The sequence below is a fragment of the Podarcis vaucheri genome (assembly GCF_965113315.1).
Source record: "Podarcis vaucheri genome assembly, chromosome: 15".
NCBI lineage: Eukaryota > Metazoa > Chordata > Lepidosauria > Squamata > Lacertidae > Podarcis > Podarcis vaucheri.
In genome coordinates, this window is record NC_138753.1 from 46,764,050 (window position 1) to 46,776,502 (window position 12,453).

General features: G+C 51.0%; 1 protein-coding gene across 6 annotated transcripts in view; it reads left to right on the forward strand.

Moving 5' to 3' along the window:
• Nucleotides 1–2,680, forward strand: part of LOC309519513 (indoleamine 2,3-dioxygenase 2-like) — a 77,585-nt gene extending 74,905 nt beyond the window's left edge. For all 6 annotated transcript variants that reach the window (XM_082200588.1, XM_082200583.1, XM_082200587.1 and 3 more), the window contains one exon: nucleotides 369–2,680. In XM_082200588.1, coding sequence (XP_082056714.1) covers nucleotides 369–721 — 353 coding nt within the window. In that variant the 3' untranslated portion in view covers nucleotides 722–2,680. The remainder of the gene's footprint in view (nucleotides 1–368) is intronic.
• Nucleotides 2,681–12,453: the final 9,773 nt, after the last annotated feature.

Consider the following 12,453-nt stretch of genomic DNA (forward strand, 5'->3'; position numbering starts at 1 on the left):
CCCAATGCTTAGGGGAGTTGAAGCTCCAACTTTGGCTACCAATGTAGGAAAGGATCACAGAAAAGAGAGGAGACAAACACACACAGTTTATCCACCTGTGGTCTGAAATGGTATAGTTCACCAGGTATGGTTTTATCATCCTGACCTTTATTTATTACTGGGATGGGGGAAATGTTGAGCCTGCAGACATTGTTGGACTCCCAACTCCCATGAGCCTAAGCAGCATGGCCAATGGGCAGAGATGATGGGAGCTGGAGTCCAGCAACACCCCCATTCCTGCTGCATAACAGTACAATATTTATTTATTAACACACACACTGTTGAACTATTAATCCTACTCACTCATCTTCTCTGTGTCCTTTTGCTAGCCACATTTTTGCATGGAATGAGGGAGTACATGCCCCCTCACCATCAGGCCTTCATTGAGGAAATCCAGTCCCTTCCCCCACTGAGGAGTCATGTGCTATCCTCTGGCAAGGAGAAGCTCTGTTCTGCATATAACATGTGTGTGGCAGCCCTTTCTGACTTGAGGACCTACCACATTGCCATGGTCACCAAGTACATCATTTCAGCAGCTCACAACGCCAAAGCGAAGCCAAGTGAATCCACTTCTCCAAACCCGCCATCTTTCCTGGAAGAGAGAGGGACAGGTGGCTCCGGGGTTCTGAGCTTTCTCAAGAGTGTCCGGAACACGACAAAAGAAGCAATTATAACTTTTTAAAAGCTTGCACTTTTTCTGCGTTGGGGGTTAAGCTAGGATGGCCAATGACGTAGCACTACCCAAAAAAAACAACAACAAAAAAACCAAATTGGCACAAAATGTTTCTGTGCTTATTTATATGTATCGGTGGAAAGGTAGAAATAATTACTATAATATAAATGGAAACTGGATACATCTCATCACAGCAGCACCAGATTGACCTAGGAGCTTGCTCAATCTGCTCCCTGGCTGCTGTCAGTTGAACAAATATAAACTCTCTCCTGCTCCCACGTTTAGGTGGCAGTGCAAGGATTTCCGCTTGTGCAACAGCACTTCCCCCCATTCCCAGCTCCCATGTGCACCCCTGCCCTCTCCAAATCTGCTCGGGGTGTGTGTGTGTGTGCTCTAGAATAAATTCAAGGGGAAGTGAGAAGAGGGGGGAGTTTCCATTGTGCAAGCGAAAGTCCTTGCACTGATAGCATGAGTTACTTAGCTCTACACTGGATGCAACTGTTTCTTTTTAAACCAGACATAGGCTTAACTTTACCTACTTAAAATAAAGCACAACTTTTTTGGCCCTGGAAGCACATCAGGAAAACTAAGAAACTATTATGGGTGCCACAGTTTACCACTTTCTCACCCACCCCACAAAAAAAGCTAGCAAAATTCCTATGCCCCCCACCACAAAGCAGTGTCTGCCCTCCCCCTCCAAAATAGATGCCTCCCAAGCAACCAGAAGAAGCCCTTGCTTTATTTTTCAGGGCTCTGAACAAGCTCCATGTGGTGCTAGGGAGCCCATAAGTGCCAGCAAAAAGTGAACTGAGATGTCACTATCCTTCAAAATTCACACCTCTAAATTTTGAGATGCAAAATTTTGAGATGCAACTCTCCAAACAAAAATGTGTTTCACAAAGTTGTGAAAACAAAGGTGTTTGTGAAAATAACTTACAGAAATGCATTATATTAGGGGAAATTGCTTGCAGAAATTACCTATATTAGGGGAAATGCTCATTTAAATGCTGACTATTTTAAAGTCAACAAATGAAACGAAAACTGCACATTCCTTGCATGATAACTCCATCATCCTGAAAGATTGATAGATGAAACCAGAGGCCATTCTTCTCAATTCTTGGTTTTAAGTGAATTTAATTGCCCAATAAAGGATTTCTCCCTGCTTCGTTTGACTAATCAAGTCTTCTCATGGAGAGGGCTTTTTGTTTCATATCTGATCTGAACAAGAGGCGAGATGAATTAAAACATTACAGTCTAGATTCCACAGCTAGTATGTGCATGCACCATGTCATGTCATCAATGATAAAGTAGGGGGGGGGCTGACCTGCCCCTCAAATTTTATTCAAGTTGGCAACCCTGGCTACAGCCTTTCCTCCAATACACTTGTTCCCCCCGTTAGAGGTGGGTCTGAGACCCTAAAAATAAAATCTGAACAAAATTGATGAAGCAGCAAGAAGGTGTCCCAAGTAGGCACACCCAGTTTTGGCAAAGCATAATCTTATAGTGGGGCTAATCTGAAAGCTCTTTTGCAAATGGAAAGCTATTCTTTTCCAGACATTTAAGAAAGGTATTTGATGAATTAATGGTTTAAAAGATAAACATACAGAGCTTTAAAAGCATTATTTTTTAAAAAAGTGAACAGCCCATCTTAAGTAAGGGGAAAGGGGAAGGCCAGCAATTGAACCAAACTTTAATTTTCTGGTATTTTTAGCAGTCATTGAAATTACAAAACTAGGATTCTGCAACAACAGCACATGCCACAGCTTTGGAATCCATTATCGGTTCTTAGAATATAGGAAGCATATCAGAACCATTAGTCCATCTAGATCAAAATTACGAACACTTACTGGCAGAAGCTTTCCAGGCAAAAATCATTACCAGTCCTACCAAGAGATGCTGGGGATTGAGTCTGGGATCTTTTGCTTGCAGAAGTAGTGAGCTGCAACACTTCCCCCTCTTTTACATGTGCCTTCAGATCCTCACTATGGTAGGTATCTGAATCCTTCCCCCACTTTTAAAATAAACAACTTATTAATACTGAATAGAAAATATTCTATTAAACTGGCAGCTTTCTTTCTTTCTATATACCCCCCCTTTTGCATGCAAATTTTGCTGCGTTCTTCCCTCCGATGTCACTCCAGCGCCTGGTGAACCCAGCACATGCACTTTTCCACCCACCCACCCCACTAGCAAATTGTCCTTTATTTGCTGTTCTAAATATGGCAACCCTAACCTAAACTTAAGCTGGCTAGGTTATATAGCAGCCATAAAGATGTCCATACTCCCCCAATTCCTGTTCTTGTTTCAGACCTTACCTGTACTTATCCCCCTTTCCCAACTGTCTCACTGGCATCACTTACTTAACAATTCTATTTTTGGAAGGAGAAGCAGAGTGACATGTCAGACTTTATATTGTCCCAAGACCAATGGAGGTCTCGGGGCCCCAGGTCTTAGGCAATTAAAGCAAATGGTGATAATTCAGTCTCAGTTCCCCGGGTTAGAATTGAACTGGAACCCTCAATGCCCTCCCTCCAAGCCTTGCCTTTTCTTAAAACTTCCTGTGCACACACCACAAAAATAAAGAATCAATTTTTACAACTAACTCCAAAGAAGCAATTAAATATACGTGATGTTAATAGGTGTCAGGGGTTCAGGAGCAGAGGCGAGGGCAAGGGAGGAAACAGAGAGCGAGGGGGAGGAGGCAGAAGAAAGGATGAGTGACGACGACGACCCGAGATCTCCGAGTCTGTCCAGTGAATCAGAAGATTCACAAAGAGGAGCACCAGTGGCAAGGGCAAGGGGGGAGACTAGGGGGACACCCCAGGAAGAAAGAGCCAGAGGGGACTCAGAGGGGAGCAGTTGGAGATCGGGACCTACGTCACCGCCAGAGAGTAGGGAAGAGGAAGAGCGCCTGGGAACTAGCGCTGGCAGCTCACAACAGGAGGGAGGGCACGAGTCAGGAGTGGCCACACCTTCATCGGGGAGCGAAGTGACGGTTAGACGGAAAGTGGAAGGTTGGGCGCGCGCGCCAAGTTCAAATGCACAGGAAGGTGGCGCAGTAGGCAGCCCGGAAAGAGAGCCAGGTCCTAAAGCCCGGCGCAAGGAGACAGGGGAGTCAGGGGGGTCAGCGTCAGAAGAATCCCGGAAGGGAGAGACCCAGGGGGGCAGAGGGACCCAGAGGAGAACTGTCAGGCGGAAAAGGTGGAGCAGGGCTAGGATATTAAGTTGGTGCGCAAGGGGCGGAGACTCAGAAGGAGCTTCGCCGACCTAAGCATAAGGCGTAGGGTTGCACGCAGCAGCTCAAGAATGGAGACTGTAACTCAATAAAGACTTTTAATCAACAACCGCTGGCTAGCGTGATCCTCTGTGAGCTAGGATCTGGAAGTAACCCTGACAGTAAGCTCCTTCTCTTCAAATTGTGGACATCCACGACCTCGCGGAGAGGAGGGAAAGCGGGTGCCTACAAGAAAGCTCACGAACGGTAGACAATATGACGGCCGAACAGCAAATAACGGAACTCAGAGACGCGGTTTCACGACTGACTGCCGAGGTGGTGGCGTCCAGGAAGAGAGAGGAGGACGCAGCGGCCGCCTACAGGGATCTCCAGGTCAGGTTGGACGTGCTTACGAAGCAGGGGCAACAGACACCCAAATCAGAGGGGATTGGGTTGGGGAGACGCACAGGCAGTCTGGTCTCGCACTTCGATGGGAATTTGCAACAGTACCCCAATTTTAGAGCAGACGTAATGTGTGCACTACAACTACTGCACAAAGACTTTAGAGATGAACAAGAGAAAGTGGGGTTCATCATGTCCCATTTGCATGGAGACGCTAAAGCATGGCTGCGCAATTTGTGGAGGGATAAGGATCCTGCGCTCCAAAATGCGGACGCCTTTATTAAAGCGATGGATGGCTGTTTTTTATCAAGCATTGACGTGGATCTTGCCCGAAGGGAGGTGCATGGACTAAGACAAGGGAGGGCCAGCGTACGGCAATATCATGCCCGCTTTTTCGCTTTGGTCAGTGCCCTGGAATGGGACAGAGATTCGGCTCCCGTCAGAGACCTTTTTGGGAGGGCTTGAACAGCTCGGTGAAAGATGAGATTGCGAGGGGGGAGAGACCCCGGACCACGCAGGAGATCGTTCAGAGGGCGCTGGCGGTGGGAGTGCGGCTGGAAGAACGTCCGTGGAGCAGGGACGAAGGGCGCAGCGGGCGCGAACCAGCCAGGGGCTCCTCCTTCCTTCCCAGAGAAGCAGCGCGTGCGCAATCCACGCCCCCAACAGGGGGAGGGGTGGAACCGATGGAGGTTGGGAGTGCAAGGGCTCAGTCAGCAGCCAGAGCCCTAGCACCGGCAGCAGTGAAAGCGAAGCCTCCTAGAGGGAACAGGAAGTGTTATATCTGCGAGGATCCAGGGCATATGGCGAAAGAGTGTCCCCGGAGGCTCCACAAGCACACTGCAGCCTCAGCAATGGTGACTGCAGCAACGCAGCAAGGAGAACCACAGCAGGGAAACGACGATGTCTGGCTGGAAGAGGAGGCACTGGGGCCCAGCCAGACGTGTCAGTGAAGCAGTCCCCAGAGATTTTACCGCCCATGGACCCCCTCCCGCCCAAGCCAGTAGTGAGGCTCACCGCATCGCTCCAGCTACCCAATGGAATCACCATGGACGTGCCAATCACCGTCGACTCGGGAAGCAATGCAGACTTCATAGGGCAGGACTTTGTCGACCGGCACGCTATACAGTTGCTGCCTGCCGCGCTGCCACTGCAGGTTGTCACGGTGGATGGCAGGGAGCTGTTAGGGGGGCAAGTGGTGAAGCAGACGCCACCTATGGTGCTGCGGCTTGGAAATCACAAGGAGATTATCAGCTTCAACGTCACTCAACTCTCAGACACGCCTATCGTATTGGGCATGAGTTGGCTGGACAGGCACAGCCCGACGCTGGCTTGGTACCAGAGGCAGCTGACCTTCGGTTCTTCCTTTTGTGCTGAACACTGCATCATGCCCCAGCAAGAAGGGGAGCAAGAGGAGTCACAGCTGCTGCTAGGCACGCTGCAAGCGATTCCCCACAAGTACGCAGAATTTTTGGAGGTTTTCTGCGAGAAGGAGGCAGACAAGCTACCCCCCCACAGACCATATGACTGCAAGATTGACCTGCTGCCGGGGGCGGCGCTGCCCAAAGGGAAGCTGTATTCCATGTCTGAAGACGAACTGCAGGAACTCAAGGAGTTCATTGATCATAATTTGGAGCGCGGTTTCATCCGAGAGTCCCAGGCAGCGGGGGGCAGTCCTGTATTCTTTGTGAAGAAGCGAGACACGCCCCAGAAAAGGCTCGTGGTGGACTACCGCATTTTGAACAGTGTCACCAAGCCGTCGGACTTCCCCATGCCCCGAATCGACGACCTCCTCGCGAAAGTATGCAAGGGCAGCGTGTTCACCAAGTTGGACCTGCGAGGGGCGTACAACCTGATTCGCATGCGGGAAGGAGATGAGTGGAAGACAGCCATGTTCACACCCCTGGGCACCTACGAATATAGAGTTATGCCTTTTGGATTGCAAAATGGCTCCCACGTTTTTCAAGCTTTCATGCATCACGTGTTGGCGGGGCTCCTCTACAAGACGTGCGTCTGTTTCTTGGATGACATCCTGATCTTTTCGGAATCGCAGCAGGAGCATGACAGACACGTCAGGGAAGTGCTGAGCAGGCTCCAGCAACATAGGCTTTACGCCAAGCTGGAGAAGTGCCAATTCGACGTGACGGAGGTGGATTTCCTGGGATACAGGTTGTCTGACAAGGGGCTCGCCATGGACAGCGCCAAGGTTCGAGCGGTGTTGGATTGGAAAAGCCCACGCAACCGGAAGGAGGTCCAACGATTTGTCGGCTTCGCGAACTTCTATCGCAAGTTCATCAAAGGCTTCGCTATGCAGACTGCAGCCATTACAGACACGCTCAGTTCCAAGAAAAAGAAGTTCATCTGGACAGCGCAGGCGGAGCAGTCCTTTCAGGCACTCAAGCGTCTTTTCGCCTCGGAGGAACAGCTGCTTCATGTCGATCCTAGCAGGCCGATGAGAGTTGAAACAGACGCCTCGGACAGGGCCGTCGGAGCAGTCCTGCTGCAGAAGGACCCGCAGGGGGTTTGGAGGCCCGGAGCGTTTTACTCCAGGAAGCTCAGCAAGTCCGAACAGAATTACACCATCTGGGACAGGGAGTTGCTGGCTATTCAAGCAGCGTTCAAAGCATGGAGGCACTTCCTGATTGGAGCCAAGCACACGGTGCAGGTCTGCACGGACCACAAGAATCTGGAGCACAGTTCCTGAACCAGAGGCAGATACGTTGGGCTGAGTTCTTTGCGAATTTCGACTTCCGAATAGAGTATGTCCCGGGGGACACCAACATCATGGCGGACGCGCTATCCCGTAAGCCACAGTATCTGGAGGACGCCACGCCAGCGGCCGCCATGCACATCTTCGCGCCAACAGTGTGGGCGTGCGCTGCGGCGACAGTGGACCTGGAGGCGGTGCGACAAGCGTTGCAGAATGACTCTTTCGCGCAAGCAAAGATGGCTGAGATGCGAAGGGGCACGGCAGCGACCAACGGGTTCCAGCTGAGAGATGGATTGCTCATCCGCAAAGGGGCCATCTACGTGCCGGGAGACGAACTTCGCGCCATCAGCTGCACGACGCGCCCACTGCCGGGCACTTTGGCAAGGAGAAGACGGTGGAATTAGTCGCCAGGGATTTCTGGTGGCCCGGAATGAGAGGGGAGGTCGCGGACTACGTGGCGAGGTGCGACACCTGCCAGAGGGCCAAACCAGTGCACAGACCGCCGGCCGGACTGTTGGAACCGCTGCAAACTCCGGTCGAGCCATGGGAGAGAGTCGCCCTGGACTTCGTCACGGATCTGCCCAGCTCGAGGGGCAAGACGGCCGTGCTGGTGGTGGTGGACTTGTTCTCCAAGATGGCGCATTTCATCCCGTGTGCGAAGGTGGCCACGGCGGAACAAACCGCCAAACTGTTCATAGACCACGTGTTCAAGGTTCACGGTCTGCCACGGTCTATTCTGTCCGACCGCGGGCGGCAGTTCATCTCGAACTTCTGGCAGAAGCTGATGGGCTTCCTAAACGTCAAGATCAACCTGGCGTCGGCGAGACACCCGCAGACCAACGGGCAAGCGGAGCGGGTCAATGCCATCATGCAGCAGTACCTGAGATGCTATGCGAATCAACAGCCTGCGACGTGGGTGGATTACCTGCCGCTCGCCGAGTTCGCCTACAACAACACGAAGCACGTGTCCACGGGGGTCACGCCGTTCTTCGCCAACAACGGGAGGCACCCCAGAACCTTCCCGGGACTGGAAAGACTGGTGGAGGGGGAGCCGCAGACAGCAGATGCGTTCGCGTCGGAGTTGCAAGAGGTTCACGATCAGCTGCGGCGGCACCTGGAGCTGGCCAAACACGCATACAAGGTGCAGGCAGACAAACACAGAAGGGTTGGCGAAGAGATCCAGGTGGGAGACTGGGTCTGGTTAGCAGCCCACGCAGTGCCGGCCAGGTCGTTGGCCAAGAAGAAACTAGGGCATAAGCAACTGGGGCCCTACCAAGTCGAAGAGCAGGTCAACCCGGTGGCTTTCAGGCTGGCGCTTCCGGAGGGTTCCAGAATGCATCCGGTGTTCCACAGATCGGTGCTCACTCCCTACAAGGCACCGCACAGGTTTCAGGAACCCGGCACGGCGCCGAGTCCGCTCCGAGAGGGAACCAGGCAACGGGGAGTGGCACAGGAGGTGCGCCTCAACCAAGTCACGGAGATTTTGGACTCCAGATGGGGGGAAGAGGGGGTAGAATACCTTCTCGCTAAGGAGGGCACCCCGGCCAATGCCAACAGCTGGGTGCCGGGCTACGCTCTAGATGAACCTCTGCTCAAGGAAGAGTTTCATGCCCTCTTTCCCCATAGGCCAATGCCGGCGGACTTTTTCGACGACTGGCTTTTCACGCCCACGCTTTCAGCCAGCACGTTCCGGGGGTTCGACTCGGATGAGGAACCGACACGAGACGCCCGTTCCCCGGAGGGGTCACCCTCGGGATCTGCCTCAGAACCCTCGTATTGGTGGGATGATCGACCAGAGGAGCAGTGGCGCAGGAAGTGGCTGGAGGGTCCAGGACGAGCTACGCCTACAGAAGGAAGCGAGGGAGAGACCGACATGGACTTTTTCGGGGACAACCAGGGTCTCGAGCACGGCGGCACGGAGATGGAAGCAGAGGTGACCGTCGTTGACGAGAGCAGGGAGGAAGAACCGGGAGTCTGCGGATGGAGGCCGGCCACGGGAAGCGAACTGTACCCGACATTCGTCCCTTTGACACTGCAGCACCCAGTTCCCGCACCGGAGGGAGGGGAGGGGGGAAGGGGGGGCTTTGAGGGGGGGATGGATGTCAGGGGTTCAGGAGCAGAGGCGAGGGCAAGGGAGGAAACAGAGAGCGAGGGGGAGGAGGCAGAAGAAAGGATGAGTGACGACGACGACCCGAGATCTCCGAGTCTGTCCAGTGAATCAGAAGATTCACAAAGAGGAGCACCAGTGGCAAGGGCAAGGGGGGAGACTAGGGGAACACCCCAGGAAGAAAGAGCCAGAGGGGACTCAGAGGGGAGCAGTTGGAGATCGGGACCTACGTCACCGCCAGAGAGTAGGGAAGAGGAAGAGCGCCTGGGAACTAGCGCTGGCAGCTCACAACAGGAGGGAGGGCACGAGTCAGGAGTGGCCACACCTTCATCGGGGAGCGAAGTGACGGTTAGACGGAAAGTGGAAGGTTGGGCGCGCGCGCCAAGTTCAAATGCACAGGAAGGTGGCGCAGTAGGCAGCCCGGAAAGAGAGCCAGGTCCTAAAGCCCGGCGCAAGGAGACAGGGGAGTCAGGGGGGTCAGCGTCAGAAGAATCCCGGAAGGGAGAGACCCAGGGGGGCAGAGGGACCCAGAGGAGAACTGTCAGGCGGAAAAGGTGGAGCAGGGCTAGGATATTAAGTTGGTGCGCAAGGGGTGGAGACTCAGAAGGAGCTTCGCCGACCTAAGCATAAGGCGTAGGGTTGCACGCAGCAGCTCAAGAATGGAGACTGTAACTCAATAAAGACTTTTAATCAACAACCGCTGGCTAGCGTGATCCTCTGTGAGCTAGGATCTGGAAGTAACCCTGACAATAGGAATATCAGCTTCCTAACAATTATAAATCTATTTAACACTGGGTAATCTCCATAATGGGACGCGGGTGGCGCTGTGGGTAAAAGCCTCAGCGCCTAGGGCTTGCCGATCAAAAGGTCGGTGGTTCGAATCCCCGCGGCGGGGTGCGCTCCCGCTGCTCGGTCCCAGCGCCTGCCAACCTAGCAGTTCGAAAGCACCCCCGGGTGCAAGTAGATAAATAGGTACCGCTTACCAGCGGGAAGGTAAACGGCGTTCCGTGTGCGGCTCTGGCTCGCCAGAGCAGCGTTGTCACGCTGGCCACGTGACCCGGAAGTGTCTCCGGACAGCGCTGGCCCCCGGCCTATAGATGTGAGATGGGCGCACAAACCCCAGAGTCTGTCAAGACTGGCCCGTTCGGGCAGGGGTACCTTTACCTTTACCTTTAATCTCCATAATGTACAATCAGGATCACTTAAACAATGCTTTGCAGATTAATTTTTAATTCTAACTTTTTCTAGCAGCGATGTTTGAACTCTAAATAAAATGTTCTTTCCCCTGTTAATACAGTATTTTATTTAGATTTTTTTTATTTCATAGATTAATTTTAGGCCATTTAAGAACAAAAGAACTGCTAACTGCTAAAAGTTCCCACAATACTCTCCAAACAGTACCATTTCACAGTATCATATAGATAAAAATGGTAAAGGACCCCTGACCGTTATGTCCAGTCGCAGACGACTCTCGGGTTGTGGAACTCATCTCGCTTTATAGGCCGAGGGAGCCGGTGTTTGTCTGCAGACAGTTTTTACAGGTCATGTGGCCAGCATGACTAAGTCACTTCTGGCGAAACCAGAGCAACTCACGGAAACGCCGTTTACCTTCCTGCCGGAAGGTATCTACTTGCACTTTTTGGCATGCTATTTATCTACTTGCACTTTTTGGCATGCTTTCGAACTGCTCGGTTGGCAGGAGCTAGGACCGAGCAATGGGAGCTCACCCTGTCACAGGGATTTGAATTACCGACCTTCTGATCAGCAAGCCCAAGAGGCTCCGTGGCTTAGACCACAGTGCCACCCACGTCCCTACCATATATATATATATATGTATACAAATTTGCAAAGTTTTTACCTTGCCTCTCGTGAACACTGAACTGAAGGGAAATGAGACCCACCCAACATGAAGCAAAAATAAAAGTCAGGAACCAACACTGTATTTCAAGTATGAGAAGAAATATAGTGCTACTTTTAAATAACAATTATAATTACAATAATAAAATATTCTAACTAGAATGAATCCCTGTAGCCCATAGGAAGAAACATAACTTCTGCAGTAAATGGAGTTTTATTGTTCTCACTTGAGTGGTCTCCATTTTGCATTTGTGTGGCCTCCATCCAATGAGATTTAAATATTACAGAGCATTGCTTTATCCTCATGCAAATTTATAATACTTGTTAAAAAGCATAATGGCATCCACTTCCATGAGAAAAGTTATTACCAGATCCATTGCAGTACTTTCCATCAAGCAATGAGATTATTCCCATTCAAACAACAATAATTTTATATAAGTTGGAATGTAGATACAAATGTCTGTAAGTTTCTTATCACAATAAATGCAATAGAATGTGCTTAAAAAATGGGTTGATTTGTTTTGGTTAACTGTTCGTATCTGCTGCTTGGTGAATGTGCTTATATGTAACATTGATGCAAATTCATGATTGCGCAGAAGGGGCTTTGGGTTGCATTCAGGAACATTTCCTTGAGCTTGGTATGGTCAAACATCCACAGATGAATTTTAACAGGGAGAAATGTAAAGTATTGCACTTGGGCAAAAAAAATGAGAGGCACAAATACAAGATGGGTGACACCTGGCTTGAGAGCAGTACATGTGAAAAGGATCTAGGAGTCTTGGTTGACCACAAACTTGACATGAGCCAACAGTGTGACGCGGCAGCTAAAAAAGCCAATGCAATTCTGGGCTGCATCAATAGGAGTATAGCATCTAGATCAAGGGAAGTAATAGTGCCACTGTATTCTGCTCTGGTCAGACCTCACCTGGAGTACTGTGTCCAGTTCTGGGCACCACAATTCAAGAAGGACACTGACAAACTGGAACGTGTCCAGAGGAGGGCAACCAAAATGGTCAAAGGCCTGGAAACGATGCCTTATGAGGAACGGCTAAGGGAGCTGGGCATGTTTAGCCTGGAGAAGAGGAGGTTAAGGGGTGATATGATAGCCATGTTCAAATATATAAAAGGATGTCACATAGAGGAGGGAGAAAGGTTGTTTTCTGCTGCTCCAGAGAAGCGGATACGGAGCAATGGATCCAAACTACAAGAAAGAAGATTCCACCTAAACATTAGGAAGAACTTCCTGACAGTAAGAGCTGTTTGACAGTGGAATTTGCTGCCCAGGAGTGTGGTGGAGTCTCCTACTTTGGAGGTCTTTAAGCAGAGGCTTGACAACCATATGTCAGGAGTGCTCTGATGGTGTTTCCTGCTTGGCAGGGGGTTGGACTCGATGGCCCTTGTGGTCTCTTCCAACTCTATGATTCTATGATTCTAGATGAAGTTTCATAGATACC